Source organism: Physcomitrium patens, chromosome 10 (genome assembly GCF_059467195.1).
Source record: "Physcomitrium patens ecotype Gransden chromosome 10, ASM5946719v1, whole genome shotgun sequence".
NCBI lineage: Eukaryota > Viridiplantae > Streptophyta > Bryopsida > Funariales > Funariaceae > Physcomitrium > Physcomitrium patens.
Window position 1 is genome coordinate 11099400 of NC_143419.1, and position 22928 is coordinate 11122327.

The 22928-nt window shown below is 38.6% G+C and overlaps 4 protein-coding genes and 1 long non-coding RNA gene across 10 annotated transcripts; 2 read left to right on the forward strand and 3 right to left on the reverse strand.

Moving 5' to 3' along the window:
* Positions 1–789: 789 nt before the first annotated feature.
* On the reverse strand, positions 790–6202 carry LOC112287502 (protein FLOWERING LOCUS D). Of its 3 annotated transcripts, none has more exons than XM_024530550.3 (3): positions 5564–6202; positions 1993–3979; positions 790–1780 (listed from the first exon to the last, which is right to left on the reverse strand). In XM_024530550.3, the coding sequence occupies exons 2-3, from the start codon at positions 3839–3841 to the stop codon at positions 1080–1082; spliced, it is 2550 nt and encodes an 849-aa protein (XP_024386318.1). In that variant the 5' UTR covers positions 3842–3979; positions 5564–6202; the 3' UTR covers positions 790–1079. The 3 variants fall into 3 exon arrangements, with proteins under 3 accessions (XP_024386318.1, XP_024386317.1, XP_090109860.1); XM_024530549.3 differs by having other exon boundaries at positions 1993–4419; XM_090253734.1 differs by having other exon boundaries at positions 1993–5138.
* A 199-nt stretch (positions 6203–6401) lies between these two features.
* LOC149988273 (uncharacterized) lies at positions 6402–9143 on the forward strand. The gene is made up of 2 exons (XR_016505156.1): positions 6402–6534; positions 6911–9143. It is a non-coding gene; the product is annotated as an uncharacterized LOC149988273 (long non-coding RNA).
* LOC112287503 (uncharacterized) lies at positions 8839–11888 on the reverse strand. Of its 2 annotated transcripts, none has more exons than XM_024530552.3 (6): positions 11795–11888; positions 10441–10763; positions 10059–10199; positions 9885–9941; positions 9455–9589; positions 8839–9165 (listed from the first exon to the last, which is right to left on the reverse strand). In XM_024530552.3, the coding sequence occupies exons 2-6, from the start codon at positions 10729–10731 to the stop codon at positions 9100–9102; spliced, it is 690 nt and encodes a 229-aa protein (XP_024386320.1). In that variant the 5' UTR covers positions 10732–10763; positions 11795–11888; the 3' UTR covers positions 8839–9099. The 2 variants fall into 2 exon arrangements, with proteins under 2 accessions (XP_024386320.1, XP_024386319.1); XM_024530551.3 differs by having other exon boundaries at positions 10441–10812.
* A 2100-nt stretch (positions 11889–13988) lies between these two features.
* On the forward strand, positions 13989–16799 carry LOC112288063 (uncharacterized). Of its 2 annotated transcripts, XM_024531870.3 has the most exons (8): positions 13989–14098; positions 14507–14619; positions 15014–15085; positions 15374–15409; positions 15740–15785; positions 15916–16003; positions 16130–16187; positions 16418–16799. In XM_024531870.3, the coding sequence occupies exons 1-8, from the start codon at positions 14020–14022 to the stop codon at positions 16466–16468; spliced, it is 543 nt and encodes a 180-aa protein (XP_024387638.1). In that variant the 5' UTR covers positions 13989–14019; the 3' UTR covers positions 16469–16799. The 2 variants fall into 2 exon arrangements, with proteins under 2 accessions (XP_024387638.1, XP_024387639.1); XM_024531871.3 differs by lacking the exon at positions 15014–15085.
* Positions 16800–17111: 312 nt separating this feature from the next.
* LOC112288064 (ferredoxin-2) lies at positions 17112–18975 on the reverse strand. Of its 2 annotated transcripts, none has more exons than XM_024531873.3 (2): positions 18104–18975; positions 17112–17355 (listed from the first exon to the last, which is right to left on the reverse strand). In XM_024531873.3, exon 1 carries the CDS (start codon positions 18595–18597, stop codon positions 18115–18117), a length of 483 nt encoding a protein of 160 aa, XP_024387641.1. In that variant the 5' UTR covers positions 18598–18975; the 3' UTR covers positions 17112–17355; positions 18104–18114. The 2 variants fall into 2 exon arrangements, with proteins under 2 accessions (XP_024387641.1, XP_024387640.1); XM_024531872.3 differs by having other exon boundaries at positions 17112–17398.
* Positions 18976–22928: the final 3953 nt, after the last annotated feature.

Sequence of the window (22928 nt, forward strand, 5' to 3'; positions counted from 1 at the left end):
CGCTTTTGGAAACATCTCTAATTTGCGACATAATCACAATCTTCAAACCCTCTCCTGTTCTCCATTACATTAAAGGGGTTATCAAGAGACGGCACTTCACTAGATGAAGTTCCTTCCTTCACATCCACTCTTACAGCATTTAACACTGAAACTCCATGCAGCATGTACTCTACAATCACGATTCACACGACACTGAGGCACCAGGACACTTCCACGTGAACAGCTATCAGAGTACCTTGACCTGCAAGGAATATCATGTACAGAATAACATTTCCGTAGCTGTAACAATCCACATAGAGCTTACCTAGTGGAGAAGGAACCCCCTACCACTGATATTATATGACATGTTGCACCCACCTTCCTTTAGTCATAGGAACTGTCGGCAAGGATAATTTCTGAGAAGAAAAAGTTGTTCAGAGTTTGCAAGCTACACTACCTCGTAAAATTTGGTCAAAGAGAAGAATGCGTGAACACCATATCCAGAACCCTCATCTAAGAACACTAAAGCTGTTTCGAAATATAAAGCTATTATTGATTTAAAACAATTCGACCACAAGATTACATTTGCTAGTTACAATCTCTATTGTTATACATTCTAAGCATCGAAGAACGACGCTTGTGTTAAGAGCAGCTCAACTCGGATCGTACGGAGAACATTAAGTAATTCCTCACTGCAGAAATAAAATTAGATAAATCAAATTGCGACATCGATCCAACAGAAATGGATCCAAAAGAGATGAAGGTGCAATATCATACAGTAAATCATCACACCCAATGTTACAGAGATGCTGCTTTAAGTGCATGGTTGGTATATTCTGATTAAACAAGAGTCAAATTGTGCGCAAAGAGGACGTCGTAAGGGTCTTTAACGGGCTCTGCGAACAGGAGCACAGTACTTAAGCTGCCTTGCAATCCCCCAGTATTATCATTTGCCATCAGAAATGTACTAAAGACTATTTTTAAATTGTTGGGACAAAAATCGTGATGTACTGATGTCCGGCCACAGAAGGGTCCATCTCTTCAATGCCCTTCCGTTGCTTCCTGAGAAGCTCATCTTACAGCAGCATGGAACACTGCAACTAATTAGGAGAAGCCTTCTTTGCAGCACGACCTGACTTAATCGTGGAAACCAACAAATCCCCTGCCGGACCAAGACCTTTTCGACCCACTAACTTCACCCCAAAATTAAGACAAAGGTGCTGTAGCCTTTCATTATCATTATCCAATCTACTCAAATCCAAAGCCTGTTGACGAGTAATGGTAGTATACAAGAACAATTGCTCTGGAACAAAGATTTCAGTTGTCCCCTCTACAGATACATTGGTACTCTTCCCAGGAGAAATCATATGCACTCGCAAAATCGCCAGCGAAGAGGGGTCCAACACCTGCTGGTTAAAAATGACAGAAAAATTACCAAACACGAGATCGGGTTCTTTGAAAAGGTCTACCAGAATTGTTGAGTATGAATGTAAATCTCTGGATTGAGTTCTTTCCAGTTTAGGTGGATCCAATCTGGCTAATGTAGCTCTTGCCATATTAGCTGCTTCGCGAAAGCCGCTTAAAAGTGCACCGTGCATAGTTGCAGGATATTTGCGAATGGTTGCCTCGCCTGCGAAGAAGAGCCTATCGTTCACGGACTCTGCCATTGTATCGTAGTCTTGGCCAGATGCTCCTACTGCCACGTTTGAGTAAGAGCCAAAACACAGACTATCACTCCCCCACCGTGTGCAAACAGTCTGCACGGGATTTGGCACTTTTATTCCCTTCGGTTCAAAAATACCTGCACCAAATACTTCAAGCCTTATTATTATGATAAATATGAACTGCAGAGCATGCTAAAACCAAAACTTAGAAGAGCCTTCGTGGATAGAAGAAAGCCACTCCCTAGAAAATGGTAACAATGTAGTAATGAACAGTATCCCATGCGTTATAATATCGCTGGTTCTGCAATCTCGACATTTAGAGCACACTGAGTTAAAAATATTGAAGTACCTCTGAGAATGGTCATAACACGAGTTACAGCTTCGATTGGGGGAGTGGCCTCGAAAGCAATGGCGGCCTCTCCAGCCACTAAAGCCACCAACAGTGGCCCCCCAGCCACTGCTGCATAGCTGTAAAACATGAAGTACTCACCACGCTTACGTGGATCTTCCTCTAAGTGCCCAAATGTGTCTAGGTGGCCATCCCAAAACACTTTTGGGAAAAGCATCACCACCTTGTTTAGAAGACCAAAGCCTAACCTTTGAATGGCATCTACCTTGTATGGAGGAAGTGGTGGATCAAAATTGATCATACCCTTTTTCAAAACACCCAATGGCACAGTACACAGCACCATTTCACCCTCAAAAGTCTCATCTGCAGTTTCAACTTTCACCCCACTATCTCCATAACGTATTCTTTTCACAGTTTTACCGTAGAGGATAGGCACATGCTCACAGAGGACCTCTATAAACTGCACATTGCCCCCAGGTAGAAAGCAGTGATCCCCTCCCATTTCATAGGGATCATCCTGATCCCAATCAGAAAGCGAGAGATTAGTGAGTAATTGTGCATTGGCATACTCAAGATTTGCAAAGTGCCAATCAAAAAGCTGCCTCTCAGCAGGAATAGTACCCATTCCGCAGTTATGACGTAAAAACTCCATGATATTTCCTAACGAAATCTCTGCAGACTTCGAATGATTTTCCTCTCGCCATTTGCTGCATGTGTCCAACAACTGATTGAACTGTGCTTCCACCTTCTTATCAATCTCATCAACAGCAGGCTGACCGTTGGGTTGGTAAATTGGACACAAGTCTTTGATTTTATGCATTGACCAGTTCATTTGACGAGCCAAAACACCTAAGGGGTTCCCGTGCATCCCTGTAACAACACTACCCCCTAAATCAGCTGCAGCATGTACGCTATCCACTTCCATCCTCTTAGTATATACTCTACCTCCAGGCCGCTGCCTACCTTCCAATACAATCACCTGGTGTCCTAAAGCCATCAAATGTCTGGCGGCACCAAGGCCTGCAAGTCCAGCTCCAACGATGACCACCTTGGCTTTGTTCCGTTCTGCCGGTAACCTAGCTTTAATAGCCGGAGCAACTCCAAAATTTATGTAACCATGGAATAAGAGAAATTTATAAGCCGAAGCAACGAGTTTACTGTGGGCACTTCGTATGTTTTCCATCACAGTCTCCTGCTCCAGCCACACGTTTGTATTCTCCCTCCAAGCAGCCAAAATGTGATTGCGTACAACAATGTAGTTTTCCTGCTCTTTCCCACCCACTACGTTCACTACATTTGCTGCAATTTCCTCTTCCGTAAGTGAGTCCCGAGGGAAACCAAGAGCAGCAGCAACCATGGCTTCTGTTTCAATTCCTCGAACCACACTGTCATATTTTCTTTTAGCCCCTTTTCTTGAAGAAGACCCCTCGATTTGTTCCTCCATTACTTTGTCCATGGCAGACTCATCGTACGTCGACACTTTAGAGTGCTGCCTAGAAGGCCTCTTGTTCCTCCTCCCTGCCTCTTGCTCTTCCACCTCGAAGTTCGTGGACGACTTCTGTCGCCGCTTCCGTTTTTGCTTTTCTGAAATCTCAACATTGATTGTCTTTGTTTCACGCACGCTGGAAATAACAGATTCTTGCACAGCATCATGTGTAAGAGCTGGTTCAGGCAACCTAACCCCTCCTGGGATTTCACTTACAGTTTCACTAGCTGTAACTAGACCAACATCACGTGCCTCATCTACGTCCACCACTTCAGGCTCTTGTGCGGCTATTACGATCTCTTTCGTATTTACACTGACAGCAAGTGTTGCTAACCCGATGTCAGTTCTTTCAAACGCTACCATCAACTTCGGCTCCTGTGGGGCTGAATTCTCCACTTCTTTATCAATGATCTCGGGTTTAAGGTCTCCTTCTCCATTCGTTTCATAAGTGGAATCTGTACCATTCTGACCACAAAAATTTGGTCCCCCATCCTTGCAAATCTGAGACAACGCATCGAGTTCACCATGATGATGCTTATTCATAAGCCCTAATTGTGGGAGGGGTGCAACGTTGGTGAGCAAAGCGTCAGGCTTTAGGATTAAATTTCCAGCTGCACTTTTCTCAGATTCAGGACCCAAATATTCAGATGCCATTGCTGATATTTACTAGTCTTCTGACAACCATGGATGTTTCATCATTCTTCAAAATAAAGTTAAACAGCGAAGCACCACCTCACGTAGATCAGACTGCTGCAACCCATTCGAATTTATCAAGCATGGAATTTACTCCCCAACTGCCACACTATCTAGACATTCCGAAGAGCCATTCATAACTTAGCCACGACCAATCCGCAACATCACGGACTCAATCTCACGTGCTTTTGATGTCCGTTGACTTCTCACATGTCTCGTTGGCTCAAGAACAGTTGCTACGGCATAGCCTGCTAACATACCACCACCATGGGTTGCTTTATATAGCAATCACTTTATCATGAAATGAGAGACAGACTACTAATACACGAGAAAAGAACTAAAAGCTACTTAAGCAGGACAAATTGAAATCAAATCTACAAAGGTCAAAAACCAGTGCGAAATACGAACATTTCATGTCAGGCAAGTTCCTGCAGATATTCCGAATACGGTATGCTACGTCCCTCATCAGCAGCAACTTCAAAAAAAGAAAAGATAAAAAGGAATAGAGACAAAGGTAGGGTTGCGCAAATAGCATAAGACTCTTCTGCTTACTACAGATCGACAAGGCCTACACAATAGTTCCAAGGCAACACATGTCTCATCAGGCAGCTTGAATACTCTCCTCAGCCACTTAGCCAACACCAAGAACGTTAAGACATTCTTCTGACTCCATGTATATACTATGGTCAAATCCCAAGCTGAAGCTAGAAACACAATTCGTAAGGCAAGGAGGACATAAACCAGCACACCACGTTCGTTTATGTCCCAAGTTGAAGGACTATAAAAAGAAGAATACAATGATATTGCAAACCAGAAGACAGTAAACGATGTCAACTTGACAAGAAATTTCAATGCTCTGGGTTATGACCAAGACCTCTTCGCTCAAAAAGGTTTATAATCAGGGCTAGTGGAAGATCAATAAACAATTTCCGTGTTCAAGTGTTCTTCGAGGATGATATTCAAGGCGCTGCGGACATTACCATGCAGCATTCAAAGTTCAGGAGGATAATCCGTTGCCTCGAAAGCAAGATGACAAAGCTCTCAAAAAATCCCTCACGAAACTCACCAGTCCCATTCAACCGAGGGCATTACCATTACTATTAATCCTAAACAATCCGACATATACACGCCAAACCACGGGAAATGTTTTTTTTAAAAAAGAAGGAAAAAAACGAAAAAAAGAAAAAAGAAAAAGTATAGCAACAATTTATTTGCATATTCGTATCCATATCAACACATTTCCAGAATGAGCCATTCCCTTAACCCTAAAAATATCGCAAAAAAAAGAATGACTCAGTACAAGAAAAGTCTCCTCCTATGTTCAAAGATACAAATTCAGAATAGAGAGGAAAAAAATATAAAATAAAATAAAATAAAATAAACGCACAGCACCTGCCACAGAGTGCTTCAAAGCAAGCGATACAAACACCGCAGAATCCTGGTCTTCAGCAAATCGAGAGAGCTCCCATCGCAAGCAGACCCTGACCTCACTAAATTACTACACCAAGGGGCTCTATCCGTGTGAGGCGTTGCAAATAAAGGGAATTGGAACAAGAAACTGTGGGAAGCTTGAGGAATCGCAGAACGGAGAATGGCTCATTGGATTCTCCTGGTTGGTTGCACGCGAAACGAAGGACAAGGCAAGGCAAGGGCACGGGAGCCGGGGGAGGGGAGGACAGTGGGAGGGGGAGGGGGGAGCTCTAGCTGCGGCAAGTGCGAGGGGCACCGAGAAACGCCCGCAGAGAGGACGACAGTTTTCGTCCGGAATCCGTCGTCGCCAGTTCCCTCACAAAACCCTCACACCAATTGCAGCAGCATTCTTAGTTTCATTATAATTATTTTTATTATTATTTCCTCTCTCCAGGCACACATATGGGGAAGCTTTCATTATTGCTGCCCCCTCTGCCCGCTGCCCGCCCCACATTATTGACTGTCTTTCGTTGTGGGAAAACTCTCGGTGCTTAGGAGTCCACATAGCGCCTCTTGCTTGTGAATGAAGGGCTTACTAAATTTGATATAAAAACTATAATATTAAATCTCTGTGTGAAAACCTAAACACCCTTTTTTCCATTCAAAAGGGAGTTAATTTCAGCCTTGTGGAGAAAAAGAAAGTACACACAAAGTATTAAAATACAAAATTTTATCGAGTTTTTAATAAGCCTTTAAGTGTGTTTTTTTTCCACATTCAATCACAGAAAATTGGAGACCCAGTTTGGGGTTTCGGGTTTTCTGTCTCTTGTCCTCTTCGCAAGCATTGGGTCCATGTGTTTCTAATCTGTTGTCTGTGATTTCAACCCGTCTGGTATCAGAATCCGCATCGTTGCAAACTGCTTCTCAGCATGTACCGAAGAAGAAACAAACAAGTAAGCTGTGACGTGTATGTGAAGAGGTTTGTAGTATTCCTTGTGAAAGTTGTTTGGTAGAAAACACGATCTCTGAACATGCTTTCTACTCATGTTCGCAGGGCTAAAGAGATTGTAGTGTTGCCACTTGTGGTCAGTGTTTTACGTTGCTAGCATCCTCATCTGCAAAGAACGATGTGCACTAATTAAGACCATCGCAACGTCCCTAGAACCAGAGCAATATCCTTCTCCCACGTCATTTGTCTTTGATTTTGTTTTAGTTAGTTTTTTTTTTTTTTGGTTTTTTGGTTTTTTATTGTTGTTGTTGCTAAATTCCGCTATTATCTGCTCTTTCTGCAAGAATCTAACTGACGCTTTACCATTTTCCATCTACAAGGGAGTAGAAACGGGTGGAGCTGAGTTGCTCCAGGAGAGAAACGAATCCTTATCTATTTTTTACACATCCCTAGGTCTAAGAAACCACACTCTCACAATTTCATCCCTTCTCGCCATATTCGCCTTTTCAAGTTTCTTTACGTTCGCTCATTCAACGAGGGACTTTGCTTTGGGTGTGGTGCGGTAGCTATTTCGTATATCAACTTGGTTAGTTTTTTCAGATTTGGATTCGAGGGCATTGGAACATCCGTCAAAAAGGTCTGAAGTGGAGAAGTTAAAGTTTTCAAGATGAACCACTTTAGGTTCGTTAAATTTTGCTCAAGACAGCATGGATGCTGATCAGTTCATTCACGATGGCGGCGGTGATGGAGGGATACTATTTAGATGAAATGAGGAAAGCCCAACACTAAAGCACTTCACATAACTATCATACATTACTATCAAACTCCAATGTTTCATCATGGCATGCTGTGGAGAAGGCATACTCTGGTGGACAAGTATGGCCCACCAAAATCCTGGATGTCTGCCCAAACTGAACAGCCCTGGCTGCTGACTTGCTCATGCCTAATATAGCTGATCAATAATCAGCTTACACGGTATTTCGTGTAAGTAACTGGACAACGGCAGACCTCGTATTTGTTATTTTCTTTGCTTCGATGCCTTACAAGAAGAGCACTGAGACTGAACACCACGGGGGTGGAGAGCTTGAATGAGTCGGTTATTAGAACCAGGAGTTGCCAGGGAAGAGATATGAATATCTGAAACGGTAACCAGCGTGGGAAGCCTCTTCGGGTCTAACCACATGCTTGCCATTCATCATGGGAACAGTGCACGCGCAACGAAAGGTTTTTCCATCAATGTTATGCTTCGATTAGCAGATTTCTGTCACTATTTCGAGGTAGCATTTGTGGAGAAGGACATTGTGGCTCTCTGCAAGCACAGAATCCCTTGTTTGACAATGATTCGACCTCTTTTGAAGACTGCCAAATGCATCTGTGTTTCTCCCTAGGAACAGTCGTCAGTGAATGGGTTGGCCGCTCTATTTTCATTGAATGAATTCTTCTTGGCATCTTTCTAGGGGTTCCAAGTTCTGTCGCAAGCGGTACCTCTTCATCCAACTGTTCACTTCATTCAATTGCAAGCCATTGTATATCTGTCATCGTCAGCAATGACATTGAGTCACTGTTTGAAAACGAGTCGAATTATTCTGGATTTTGTGTTTTCATTAAGTCGGATGCTTTTCTCCTAAATAAAAAATTATGATATCATTTCTACAGAAACATCAGTAAGGATCAATGAACTGAACTGTAGAAGAGGCTAAAAGCTGTGGTTTGCAACTTTGTGAACCACCATCCCACTAAGTCTTGAGACACTGTCAGGATGGTAAGGAGACTTGTTGCTCATAAAATGTCCTTAGAGTAGTTACTGACCAATGAGAAACCATTTCTCTACGCCTCTCCGAAATGGAAGGAAGGAGAAAAAGGATTTGGATACCTGAGAAACTTTATGGACTTGAGAGATCGACGTCTTTCAGCATTCGAGTTCAGCATTGCAATCGGTTCTTCAAGGGACCTTATCCCAATCTGTTCCTTTGATGTGGTTGTTTGAGGGCGAGGAACACAACATGATAATTGTATTTTAAATTATAACCTGAAAATCATCTGACTATCAAGTTTCAAGAGTAAAGATCTTGATTAATAGCTGTTTGGTTTAGACTTGTCACAGCGTCTTGCAAAATCGATTTCTTAATCTACAGGTTGAATGTGCAGCTTAACATACTTAGTCAAACTTAGGAGTCGTATGATATGAGTAACTTATTCTATATTTCGAGAGATATCAGTAGGTGGCATGATTGATGTAAGTAGAAAGCAAGCAATTAGCGTTTTCACTTCAACCCCGAATACATAGAACAAGTGTATACAACCTCAATAAAAGAACAAGTCTGCGGACTTTATGCGAGGCAGAGGTGAACACATTAGAGAATTGACACTTTGCTAATCAAAGCGTACATTGCGTACAGGAAGCATTCCTGAAGCGAATTTAATTCTACAAGAGTTTCCATCCGCCTGTAGCACCCCTTCAAACGGACGATGGAAGGGGTTAATAATAATAACATCGGCCTCACAAAGTACAATGTGATGAATGAACTGTTGATATGTTTATTCAACTTGTCTCTCCCTTGCTCATTCTTCACCTGTTTATCCACTCTCGCGACCTTCCTCCAAATTCGTCAAGATCAATGAAAATGCTCACAGCCTGTGAAAAATGAAAGTTTAGTCTCTCATTGCAACTTAACAAAGCCATGATGGCTTCTGCGACATTGCTGACCAATAGCTACATGGACTTTCTTGGAGTATTTCATTAGCACCAAAAAATAATGCCTCGAGTATTTTTGATAACTAGGGCACATGAACTAAGTTTTTATATCTGATCTCATGAAAGGCCATAAAAAAACTTCGGTCAAGTCTTTGTCGTGTCGAACAAGATCAACTGCCTAGCATGCATAAAGAAATGATCTAAAGTGAAAATGGAGGCGACTCAATACCTTGCCAATACGTGGTCGTTCTTTGGTCTTCTCAAGGCCGTTGCGCACAAGACCAACAGCACCCCAGCATCTCAGATTGTTGGCAATATCATCTAGGTGTAGTAGGTATTCCTCCTCTGTTAAAGGAAAGGAACGCTGATGCCAAAAAAGACAAGTGAATATTTTTCCGAAAGTTTTAATGCTGATTTAACACCACAGCTCTACTACCCGTGCACATATCACGAGTCCTATAATCTAGAAACAGCTAACGGCTGTCTGGGGGCATATTTATCAAATATTGCTACTAGATTGAAATGATCTGAAATGCATAATCGTATTTCCACTCACAGTAAAACCTACGCTGAGCAGGCATTAAGCACAGATGCCACAATACTACGACTCAAGGAGAGTTAAATTGATACAGAACGCACTACAAATGGATGTTCATTACCTGCTCACGATACTTCCACATCACATTCATAGCTAAGAGCTGGCGTCCCATAAATTCCTGCATAGTAATCAGTAACTGAGTATCAGGTCTTTAGGTAGAACAGTTTTGAGAGTGATCAAACTTTACATTGAAGCATTTCACAACTACGTAACAACGGGTAAGGGATGTACTCACTTTCTTAATAAATTGCACGTCATAAGATCTCCCGTATTTCTTCCTTATAAGTGTAGCCAAATCTATTCCTCGAAAAGAAACATCGGCATTATCTCTGTTTACCATTCGTTCCATTTGCTGCCGGAAAGCGTCTGAGCTTATCTGAAAACATTAACATCACGAGTGAAAGCTAGCTGAGTGTAAACAGCTGATACAGCCCTGTGCAGGAAATAAAGCTGTGGGAAACTACAGAGGTCACGTTTAAACGAGAGCAGATCACGATTCTAATATATTAACAAGGAGATTTGTATGATTGATTTAACTGAGCATCATTGTAACCAGCCATCAAATAAGAGCAAGCATATATGGTGAGTTAATCTTAAGAATAAAGTGTGGAAATTACGCTATTTGAGTCATTGATTGAGCTTCTGGGTTCGTCCTCCGAGTCGTTCTCATCCTTAGGAGCTTTACTTCCAAAAAGTGCCTGGCAAGAAAGAGGACCTTTCTTTCCTTCCTGACTCTGCCAACCCCGAACATGACTGTGTCGTGACAATTTCCCTGATCCTAACCAGGCATTCAATAATACATTCTTTTTAGCAGATCTCTTTTGATGTTCATTGTTGCAATGTCCGAACACTTCAGACCTGTAGGAAGTAATCGAGAGTTTCGAAGGCACAGACAAGGAAGATGCCATGTGTTTTAACGCCCCGTCAACAGACGGACCACCTGCCATACACGCGAAGGCCATGAGTTTCATCCCCAGATGGAACTCTCACTTGCGCGACAATACCAAAACACTGTTGAGACTTATCCCAAAATTGAACAACAACCTGCAACTGCCTACATCAGATCTAGCAGTAATTACAATCTTCGCCATTCCTAATTGAATTGCCACCAACCAATAGAGCTAACCATCCGAGAAACAATGTGCTAAATATAATGACAATAAATAAAAGAAAGGAATACAACACGAGAAGTCTGAATTCGCTGTGAATTCCATCTCGACCATGAAATACAGACAAGATCAAAATCTCGTTCCCCTATTGACACTACGCTTTGATTTGAATATTAAGTTCGCGCACCGAAGTGATCATCAGAATCTACAGTGCAGTGCAAAACCGTTGCGCCACCCAACTTCGAGACTAACAAAAAAAAACAAAAACAAAAAAACTACAGAAGCTCAAAGCACTGGTTCTCAACGTTCTTGCACTCTATTAACAGCAGATCAACTTAATAAAAGTATAGTAATCTACATGAGCCATCACGAATTTGGCTACACTCGTAGACTCCACTCTAATATTCCTACAAAATATTGATGCTCATCGTCCTTCCTCCTCACTGTACCTCTTCAATGGCTATCACTTCTTAAACAGGAAGAATTTAAACCAGAACTCTAGCGGACAAAAATATGTCAAAATTAGGATATAAGGCAACAATCTGCAAGTCTAAATCCCGCAATTGTTCAAGTTGAGATTCACACGCCATACGAGCTACTCATTCCCAATTACGCAATCAGAATTGATATTGACCATCACTTTTCATATCAAGTACTACACATATTTGTAAACACGCTCGACATAATTCTCCAGTTCCCAGAGCTACGACTCACATCAAAATCATGCGGAATCCTACGATAGAATCGCAAATCAAATCGCCACGTCAATTCGCCCAAAAAAAAAGAGTCCTACACTTCCAAATTCTCACAATCAAGTCCCAAACACAGGTGTGTTCACAAACCAAAGTCACGTGAGCCTCACCTTGAGACTTAGCAAAGAATTCCAAGGGGCAATGTCACCGCGCTACTACTCCAAGAGAAGTATTTCCTCAGAGTGAAGCAGCGACGATGACGGAGCAGAAGAAGATGGACTTATCGCTTAGGGTTGGGATAAATGAGCAAGCCCAGCGACGCTGGGAGGCGTGGGCAGTCTGCTTCCTCAGAGCGGCAGAGGCTAGAGGCCAGGGTTCGTTTGCAAAAGCATGCCCTTCGATTGGGCTGGCTCAGGAAATCCTGTGTGAGATCGATCCGTCGGTGTTCCAGCCTCAACCTGATGACGGCATCGCGTGGGATTTGGGCTCATTGCAGCCGCGAGACGAGATTGGCGCGTCCCAGTCTCTCGTTGACGCAACCATGAAATCAATCCTACACTCGGCGTGGAGCCTGCATCGTGGTTGGGATTCGCAAATATCACATTCGCTTTTGCGAGGAAGGATTCTTCGTTGCGAGCGTGGTTGAGGATTTATTAAGTCCATCCTTCCCACCCGTCAAATTTTCCTTTTCAGGTCCAGATCCTCGTGACAATTGTTTTGTCATCGTCGCTCAGGCCCCTCAAAAACTAGGTTGGTGAGAATGACATGGTCGAATGTACGTTCCTTGTACTCGATGAATGAATGATATGAATGGATGATATATACGGATGAAGCCAGATTTCATTCTTTATCCCACGCTTGTCGATCGCAGTATTTTAACACGTCATGTAGTTATAATTAGGAAGTTGTTATCTATATTGGACTAAGAGATAAAAAATATATTAACAGCTTCTTTCTTTGTGTCACACAAGACGTAAATGGTTGTTTTATTTACTTATTTTGATGAAGTTTAAGAAAATTAACATGGAAGTAAATAAATAAAAACTTGTGTTTCAAAATATGCTTCAAAATTTTGAGAATGTAAACGGATTGCAAAAGATATAGTTTTGAATTTGTTTGTGAATGTTTAAGCAATGCCATAAAATCTATGTATTTTTTTTAATAATAAAATGTTGTGATGATAATAATGAAAACTTCAGCCATATTTCTATGTATGTTACATGCAAGTTCATCTGTTATGAGTACTTTTTTCCCTGAAAAGCCAGAACATAAAAACACGAAACAAGAGCGAAAATTAATTGTGTAAATATAAAATTTAAAGGCTTAAGTTAACTCTCGTTGTTTCATACTTATTAGCGTGATAATATCACCAATGGTCAGTGCATTATTTGGATGGATTTTTATGATGATTTTATTTTTATCTCTTCTAAAATATTGGCCAAATTTCTTTCCACATGCCCATTATTAATATTATAACCTTGTCAATATTGAAAATATTTTAACTTTCTCTAAATTAAGTATTTTATTGTAAAGTCAAATACCTTAACATCAATTTTCAAGGAAGAGAACAATATTTATCTTCTTTTGCAATTATTTTCTGTGTGTTTTTTTCGACAAAGTTAAAATTCAACCATAGAAAACCGACTTAGTATCATAAATGTTGGTGAATTTATGTATCAGGTCATGTGTTTTACTTGTTTTACAATAGTATGTAGATCCAACTTTGGATAGTTTAACTAATTGTAACACAGAAAAAGAGATGAAATCAGTAGATAATATCTTTACGTTGTTTTTTGAACTTCTTTTATATGTTTTTGTATAAATTTTTGTCACTAAAATAATTCGTTTATATATATCTTTGGTTAATTTAGTGACTTTTGTGTTCTATTGGGTATCTAGTTTAAATCAATGATTGCGACAAGAATAAAGAAAGGTGTACTTCGGCTAAAACGTTGGTGATTTTTACTTATTTAAAAATAATGATTAATATATTAGTGAATATATATATATATATATATATATATTTCTTTGTGTGTTTCATGCTATATACCATAATCACTAAAGATCTAGTTATTATCCAAAATAAAATTAATTAAAAAAAAATCAATAGTTTATTTTTGCAGATGTTTGGATTTGTGTGAACTTTCACATCGGAGCCTTTGCTGAAATCGACCCGGGCCTTTCCACGTCGACAAATGCCGTCCACTCGGACGAAGTCGTCGTTTCAGCCGTCAAGAGCACGACGAAGGGACGAAACCCGGACGAGATACGGACGAGAGGCGGACGAAGTTTTCGGCGATTGGATTTCGTCGCGCAAGTGTTTCTTAGACCCTTTGTCAAATTCAGTCGCGGTTGTTTGGCGGAGTCCCATTCTGAGAGCACCGAACTCGACGCGATGGGTGCCTTCGGGGACGCAATAGCTTCGATCAAGGCAACGAACTTCAGACACATCGCATTGCAGGCAATCAGCCTAGGTAAGACTCGAAGCTCAGTGTCTGTGGCGGGGAGATTTTGCTGCTCTACGACATTTGATATTATAGACCTAGGTGTGGGCAGCTGTTAGTGTGTAACGATCGGTAGCGCAGGACGTGAATTTGTTTCCATGATTTTTGGGTTGCGCATGTTGGATTTCTGCTGCATGTTCTGGGATGACGCGCAATTTGAAGTCAGAAGTGTATTTTAGGGGGGTTCAAATTTGGTTTATCATGTTTTGCTTTTTGCTTACTGTCTGGTTTCAGAGTAACGCTATCGTATTGCTATTTGAATCTAGTTATTGCTGAATCCGTTCTGCTCGATACTTTATTTGATGGTCTGAGAGATCGGGAAACGGACTTGGTAGTATGTCGGTATTAATGAGCTTGCAACGTGGTTTCGACTTTCAGGAATGATTGTGACGTCAGCTTTGATCATATGGAAAGGGTTGATGTGCCTCACGGGGAGTGAATCTCCTGTCGTCGTTGTGCTCTCAGGCAGCATGGAGCCTGGTTTTAGAAGGGTATGCTCTAAGTCTCTTCTTTGTTTGCTGGATTGAAACTCTTACTCAATCAGCCGCCTTTTGCCATCAGTGAGTAATCGTATTGGACAACGCATACCTTAGGTTAACGACAAGTGATTTTTCGGGCGGTTCGTCGAACATCGTTTTTATTTTGGACATCGAACAGATCAGATAGGTTGTAGATGGTAGAACTTACGAATTTTCGATAATTCTTTTGAACTCTAGCCATGTAGGAATGTTGAGAAATGGTCTCAAAATCCTAGTGCTGCAATCGTCTTCCGCAAGTCTCTCTATTTATGATGGTCAGAAGTATTACACGTATTGTTCTCTGCTATGTTCCTTCTTAGAAATGTCTCCAGATATTGAACTTACAGCTTGATGTTTGGGGTGATAGGGGGATATACTCTTCCTTCACATGGGTAAAGCTCCAATCCGAGCTGGAGAAATTGTTGTCTTCCACGTCGAAGTAAGTTTACAACCGATAGTCTTTGTGGCACGATGAAACGCGTAGCACGGTTTTGCTTAGGGATCGTGATAGCTCATGAGTTCCACTGTTTTTCTCGTGTAACTGAATTTTACTCCTTATTGAATTGCTTTTAGGGTGTGAGCTGCTTGGAGAAGCTGGATATAGGATATTTGTTTCAATCGTCTTATTGCCGTTGTAGCGTTGTTTTTATCAGATGTAGTATGTACAAAGTTAGACAGTCATCAACCCAGAAATATTTTTTAACGTCTGTTGTGTACATTTTTGCAGGGGCGGAATATACCTATTGTACATAGAGTTATTAAGGTGGGTGTGTTTTGGTTCTTTGGTTAATTTGCGTAAGTTTACACAAATGTGTTCTGATGTGAAAAGAGCTGGCGGAGGAGGCATGCTTTGCACAAATTGACGTCATGCTTGTTTGGTTGTTATTTGTAAATGCTATCACTTTCTTTTGGTTGCACCAAATAATCAACGCTTCGTGTTTGCATTCTGGTTCAATCATATCGATGAATGTAGAGAACGTACTTCGCCTGGATTCAACCGGTAATACATTCAAGTATGAGTATGTGCTGAAACTTTATTGAGGTCAGCACTTTATTTGAATCGTGTTTAACTGAGTCTGCTACGTTGTGGCAGGTTCATGAGAACGTTGAAAAGGGAGATTATGAGGTTCTTACGAAAGGTACGATTCACAACCTGGTCGAGGACTACCTTTTATTGTTGCAGGTTCGAATGAGATGCATTTAGGTTTATTTGGTAACCAAAGTGATATGATGTCCTTAATCCACATTCAATTTGTGTGAATTCTTCAGGGGACAACAATACTGGTGATGATCGTCTTCTTTATGCGGAAAACCAGATGTGGCTACAACGACAGCATATTATGGGACGAGCAGTTGGGTGAGTGATCGAGCTATGCATTGCATCATTGGGATACATTGTGACTGGCAAAGTTTTATACTATTATTTATTTGTCTATTTCAATGTTTATTCAAAAACTAGAGTTGGGAACCTTTTTTCCTGCAGATTTTTACCGTATATTGGGTGGGTTACCATCATTATGACAGAGAAGCCCTACATCAAGGTTAGTTTGTGTGTTTTTTTTCCTGCTCGTGGCATTTTCGGTTGAGAACAACGTGCTGTCCTTCATTAGGCTTGTATGTCTAGAAGTCACCAAGAGAAATGAGTTCATGTGGTGGAGCTGAACCCTTGGTGGGTATGTTCCGAAGTAGCAGACAAGTTAGTTGATTCATTGGAACTGAGGCTTGGTTTTTCAATGAACTAATGGTGCTGGCTTTGTTTCTTTGTGTGCAGTACCTTTTGATTGGAGTTCTTGGCTTGTTAGTAATAACTTCAAAAGATTAGTGTTTCTGTCTTCAGATACATATATATATTTTTTTAGAGATACGAGAGCTCCACATTCTTTGATGTGGTTGTTTCCATCTTAGTCCTTCTCAATCTCTGAGGTGACTCTTGTAAACTGCTACCTTAGAAGTAAACAAACTCATCAACTCATTGCTCTCTAAAAATATGGTGGAGAGCTTTGTTGTAGTATGTATGACTTGTTCTCTAAAGCCGATAGCCTGAAATCGCTGCAACTGTGGATCCTAATAGTTGAAGTTAGATATTGCAGTACTACTCCCGTGCCGTGGTAGTTGAGCATTGTATCTAAATTCAGATTGGTGTTCCCTGTTTACACTGGTGTTTATTGTCCGACCCTCTTTGGATTATTGGCCATGGTCTTTCAGATAATTGAAATTGTTACGCTTGTGGACTGCCTAAAAGAGGTGGGAGCTTGAAACTTAGGGGAATGGAAGGTCGCTAGCTGTTTGCTGAAATGGGATGAAATCAGAAGCAGAGGGCATTCATGTAGACTTATTACCCTGCAAAAATTTCCTATTGTTGAATTGTTGTCTGTGCATCAAAGTGGTGCGCTAAATGATTGACTTTCTGCATGTTGTAACTACATATCTCAAATTTGAAGCTCCATACATCAGCGTAGATGCCATTGAGGTAATGAGTAGATAGCAAATATTGCAGAACATATTAGTAATTCTCACACCCTTACAATTTCAGTATCCCCTTACAATACTACGAGACCCCACCACCATTGACATGACATCTAATTCTAGCAGTGCTTGCATTTGTTTAGCAACCGAAGAAACGAGTTTAAGATTCAGGGTTTAGGGTTTTAGACCTTGTCGCCATTGCATTAGGGAGTGACACCCTGAGTGTGCCTCAGGACAGGCCATCTGCGAAGCATGGCGCCTGCCCAGTGTAAGATTGCAGCATCATCTGCGTTGGAGATTGTAAGAAAAGCGTGCTTAGGTAAACATTCAACACATTCAAACGGCTATGGTGCAGTTCTGTGATTTGGGGGAATTCGAGGATTGAGCGCAGGCGAAGCTGTTTCGTACATATTCTGTGCTCATTATCTACGCCCTCAAACCGACCTCCGAACAAGCACCCCACACATCTGACACGCGAATCAAGCATACATTGCCTCGGACTGTTGAAGCAAACGAGACCACTCTGCGACAAGGGTAGCGCTTTTTGCATAAGCTACGAAATATGGAAATGAAGATGGTGAAGTTCGAAGATGATTCGTTAGAATTTTGCAATGTTCCTGTCGCGGCGTGGCTGAAGGGAAATTCACTAGCAGATCCAATAATTTTGAGTTCCAAAATGCGCAGAAGTAGAGCATGATAACGTCTAGAATCCCTCAAACCCTAAATGAGAACATCTTAAACGCAAGATTCGTACGCAGCTAAATGAAAAGCATACAGGGAGTATCCATTTCAGAAGCAATCTCGAACACCGGAACATTGACTCAAGGGTTCAATTGCGTGCGATACCAGCTATTTTCTAGTATTTGATTCATTACATTCCATATTTACAAGTGATTGTCGTGGAAAGTCACAAACCCACAACCTTCAAGACAAGATTCTCCGTCATACTCCCAACCTTCCTCTCAGAGCATAAGGAAAATGTGCAACCCACCAATGTCATACTCAGAAGAACAGAGTATCAATCTTGCTGTCCGCGACTATACTCCGAATCAAAAGGTCCTCTTGATGGGTGGTGATGGTACAGTCGCTTCTGGGGTACGCCACGCACGTCAAGCAAAACCCCTTTCCGAGCTGTTGCTTGTCTAAAAAATTGCCGGCGGATTGGTCGACCTGCCCCAACTCCAGCACACCAGCGCATTCAGGGCAGCCACCGTTGCGGCACATGGAGGAGTAAGGCATGTCAATGGCTGCCTCTTCGGCGGCGTCCAAGATGGTAACACCGTCGTCGACTTCCAATGTGTGTATCACCGTAGGAGTCCTAAGCGTGACTTTGTAGGAAGCCATGCAAGTGACACGGCCCAGGCCCCATCTGCTCGACTTAGAGGCGTGTACGATGAACACGGACGAGAGGCGCGCACGGAAACCTACAGCGGTAGTTGCCAGAGGCACAAGAGCGGTACTCAAAGCTGCCCCAACGGTGGCCATTACTGGAATCTGGGTGGGTGAGAACAGGAAAGAGCTTCCGAGACGGAGACACAGCGAAGCGGGCCTGGCAGCGGTGCGGGTGCTCAAGGATTTGATACTCTAATCCTTGCGCAAACACGACACCTTCCCTGCCACCTTGCGACAACAACTCTTTCGTTTGCTGTGTACTATTTCAGATTTCTGTTGTGTACAGCGCGTGACGGTCGTGGATTTCACACCTTACAAGCCGGAATACACGACACAAAACCTGTTGTGCATATTAAAATATTAACATACCCTCGGCAAACCTGTTGATCATTGAAGCGTAGAGTACAGAAGTGGATTTTGAAGCATCAGTAAGCGTCAGGCAAGTAGAAAAAGTGAGCGCCAAAAGGTTGGAAAACCAATTAGGGGTTTAGGGCGAAACTTGACATACTCGTGTGGATGTTTGGAGTTGGGTAGGAGAATGTGACTAAGCAGCAAAGGATATGGTTGGATAGGGGTATCACAACAGGAGTCTTGGTGACCTAGTTGGAGAGCAAATTGTCACCATCTGCTACATGAATTGAGCATGGTGTGTTTTTGGCACTACAATTAAGTATAGTCGTGAGTGTTGATTGGGTAAAGTTATATATATATATATATATATATATATATATATTCTAGTTTGGTACATTTCTTTGCAAAGAATTTGTTGGTAAATAATATTTTATTTGAGTTTAATTTTGGTTTTTTTGGTTTTTTTGTTATATACAGGTATATATAAATATTTAATTTTTAAAATCATGTTTGCATATAATTTCTAACTATTGTATGCAAACATGATTAAAAATACCAAAAAATTCTATGTTCATAGTAAGAAGTAAGTCTATATATGTTTAGAGAGAAGAATATTAAATATTACTGGTTTTATTGGTTTTATTAACTCTTATGTATTGGAAGCAATACATAATGCAACAAAGTGGAATATTTGTAACAAATCAAAGAAGCTTGATCACCTTACTATTCCACATACAAAAATTGTAAAACTTTCTTCTCTTTTCTTTTTGATTGTTGAATTCAACTATATACCTAATACCACATTTTGAAATTGGATGCAATAAGTTTAATATGGATAATTATATGACAAATGCATGTATATGTACATGTAAGAATATATCATGGTAGAATACAACATAAAACAATTTTAGTTTGTGAGAAGACATCTAAGAAGATGTGATTTCTAACTATTTGTAGTTCATCACAATCAACACATTTGTTTTATTACCACTTTATCCACAACTATGTCAAGTTTGATTATTCTAATATATATAAAATAGTCAAAGATGTAAGAGTGCCAAATTTATTTGGCAATGATTTAAAGTTTTAACAATTTCATATATTTAAAGCAATCAAAGATGAAAGATTGTTGAATTTATTTGGCAAACATGTCAAATAAAAAGAATACTTTTTATTTAGATTTGTCAAGAATGCAAGGCTATTAGGTTCATTCGTCAATGATGTCAAGTTTGAGGTTGCTAAATTTATTTTGCAATGATGTCAAGCTTGTGCATCCATCTGTATTTTAGGTAGTCAAAGATATCAAATTATTCAAATCATTTGGTAATAAATTCAAGCTTGAATATATATATATATATATATATATATATATATATATATATATATAATTAGAGTAATAAAATATTTAAAGTTATCAAATTTTTTTGGCAATGATATTAAGCTTAAGTATCCTAACATATTTGAAGTAGTCTAAGTTATGAGATTATTCAATTTTATTTAGAAATAATGTCAAACTCGAATACCTTGATGTATTTGAAGTAATAAATATGTGAGGTTGCATATTTTTATTTGGCATTGATGTCAAGCTTGAACAACTATACAAATAAAAAATAATCAAAGATAAAAGATTATCCAATTCATTTCGTAATAATATCAAACTTGAGAAAAATGAGTTGTATAAGATAGTCAAAGATGACAAGTTGCTATATTTCTTTAGCAATAATATCAAGCTTGAGCACTTATACTTATTTGATATAGACAAAGAAATATGATGATCTAATTCATTTGACAATAATATCATATTTAAGCATTCTATTAAATTTAAAGTAATCAAAGATAAGAGTTTATTCAATTCAATTTGTGATGTTGTCAATTTTGAATATCCTTATATATTTAAGATAAACAAAGGTATGAGGTTTTAAAATTTATTTGGCAATAATATCGAGCTATTGTAAAATATCATATCTTATGTAATTAAAGATGTGAAGTTGTTTAATGTTTTAGTAATAATCTCAAGTTAAAGCTCCTCTCATGCCTAGAATAATAAAAAGTATAAAATCTTCTAATAGAATTGGTAACAATGTGAAGTTAAAGCCCCTATCATATCTAAAGTAGTAAAAGATTTAAGGTCTTTCAATGCATTTGGCAATAAAATCAAATTTAAACAACTTTCTACTTCTAAAGTAAAAAAGTTGTCAAATTCATTTAAGAACAATATCAAGCTTCAACACCATTGTAATTTTGAAGTAGTTAAAGATGTAAGATTGTCAAATTTATTTGATATAGATGTCAAGTTTTAATTATCTTTTAAATCTAAAGTAATCAAAGATAGAAGGTTGTCTAATTCATTTGGCAATGATATCAATTTTAACAACCATTCTATTTTTAAAGTAGTCAAAGACCAAAGTTACATAATTCTTTTTATAATAATGTCCAATTTAGAGTACCTTGACATATTTGAAGTAATCAAAGATGTGAGGTTGTCCAATTTATTTGATAATGATGTTAAGCTTGAATACCTCCATATACTTAAATTAGTTAAAAATTTAAAATTGGTCATTTCATTTGACAATGATTTAAAGCTTGATCATCTTATTATATCTAAAGTAGTGAAAGACAAAAAGTTACTTAATTCTATTAGTAATAATGTCAAATTTGAGAATCTTACTAAAAATAAAACAGTCAAGATGTGAGATTATTCAATCCATTTAACAATATTTTTAAGCTTAAATACCTTAACATATCTAAAGTAATCATGAATATGAGGTTTTTAAATTCATTTGATATTGATTTTAAACAATATCTATAAGAAATATAAATCTTTAAAGAAATAAGTCCACTTATTAATTTTAGTAATATTCTTAAATTATAAAAATTTTCTAAATTAAATAATTTTAATAAAGCCAAATATTCTATTTTTTTTAGTTGTATGAAATTTAAACATCTTTTTAAATTGAATTAATATAGTGTATTCATTTCAAACACTGATATTAGTAATTTTTTTTATAAAATTACAAGTTCTCAATTGCAAGATATCTTATATAAAATCTCAATATTTCAAAATTTTCAACTTTTTTTATACATGCTTATCAATTACCTTATCTAATACTTTGTTTTATTTTTTATTGAAATTTTTGTATAGAAATATAAATAAAAAAAATTTCAATTCAAATAAAAATCTTATAAATATAATAAATGTGCACAATCTTTTCTATAATCTTTTGAATAAAAACCAACAATATTATAGCTAAAAAAAAGTATTGAAAATGAAGTAATACATTCTTTTTGTAATTTAGTACATCATATCAATAAGAAAAATGTAAGATAATTATCTATTTTCTTCCAATATCTTGTTTAAACTAATTTTTACCAATTCCATATTACAATAAAAATATTTTCTTTTCTTCTTAACTACATAACATTCAACAATTTGAATTAATTTTTATTGAAAAATAATATGTTATTAAATTATGATAGTTTAGATGTACTAGAATGCTTATTTTTTTGATAAATGATATATCAAGTTTCACATCCATCTTTATTATTGTAAATAGAAGTTTCAATTACTTGGATTTATAGATTTTCTATTATATATTTTATTTAAAAATAACATAATTATTAGATATTTTATGTTTAATAATATTTTTAAATCATCTAATTTTCTACTTTTTATAAGATATAAGTCTTTTAATATTTGTAATAGATGGTTTGTTAATTTAAAATTTTGAGAATACTCTCATTCTTTTGCAAGGTTTAATTTTTCAAGAAGATATCTATCATCACCTTTTACTTGATTGTTGGTTGCAATAACAAAACTAAAAATCATGTTGACTTTGTTGAAAATGTTTTAAAGAGATATAAGAGTAGCTAGAAGTAATGCGCACATACACTCACAAGACAATATATAGAAGGAGAAAGAGATTCTAAACAAAACTATGTATTAATGTGGTTGTTTTACTTGTATACAAAGAAAAAGAGAGAAAATAATTAGTTTCTTTTTACTACTGAAACATGACCAATCTATCTCAAGAGTCTAATATCCTTTTAATCCACAGCAATATAAATCTCATCAC

Coding starts and splice junctions, on each gene's coding strand:
- LOC112287502 (XM_024530549.3), bottom strand. CDS start 4,132: ATGGCATCTGAATATTTGGGTCCTGAATCTGAGAAAAGTGCAGCTGGA. Junction 1,781..1,992: donor TGTTATGACCATTCTCAGAG/GTACTTCAATAT, acceptor TATTTGGTGCAG/GTATTTTTGAACCGAAGGGA.
- LOC112287503 (XM_024530551.3), bottom strand. CDS start 10,794: ATGAAACTCATGGCCTTCGCGTGTATGGCAGGTGGTCCGTCTGTTGAC. Junction 9,590..9,884: donor TGTGGAAGTATCGTGAGCAG/GTAATGAACATC, acceptor TTTTGGCATCAG/CGTTCCTTTCCTTTAACAGA. Junction 9,166..9,454: donor AACGACCACGTATTGGCAAG/GTATTGAGTCGC, acceptor CATTTTTCACAG/GCTGTGAGCATTTTCATTGA.
- LOC112288063 (XM_024531870.3), top strand. CDS start 14,020: ATGGGTGCCTTCGGGGACGCAATAGCTTCGATCAAGGCAACGAACTTC. Junction 15,086..15,373: donor TTGTTGTCTTCCACGTCGAA/GTAAGTTTACAA, acceptor ACATTTTTGCAG/GGGCGGAATATACCTATTGT. Junction 16,188..16,417: donor CAGAGAAGCCCTACATCAAG/GTTAGTTTGTGT, acceptor CTTTGTGTGCAG/TACCTTTTGATTGGAGTTCT.
- LOC112288064 (XM_024531873.3), bottom strand. CDS start 18,597: ATGGCCACCGTTGGGGCAGCTTTGAGTACCGCTCTTGTGCCTCTGGCA.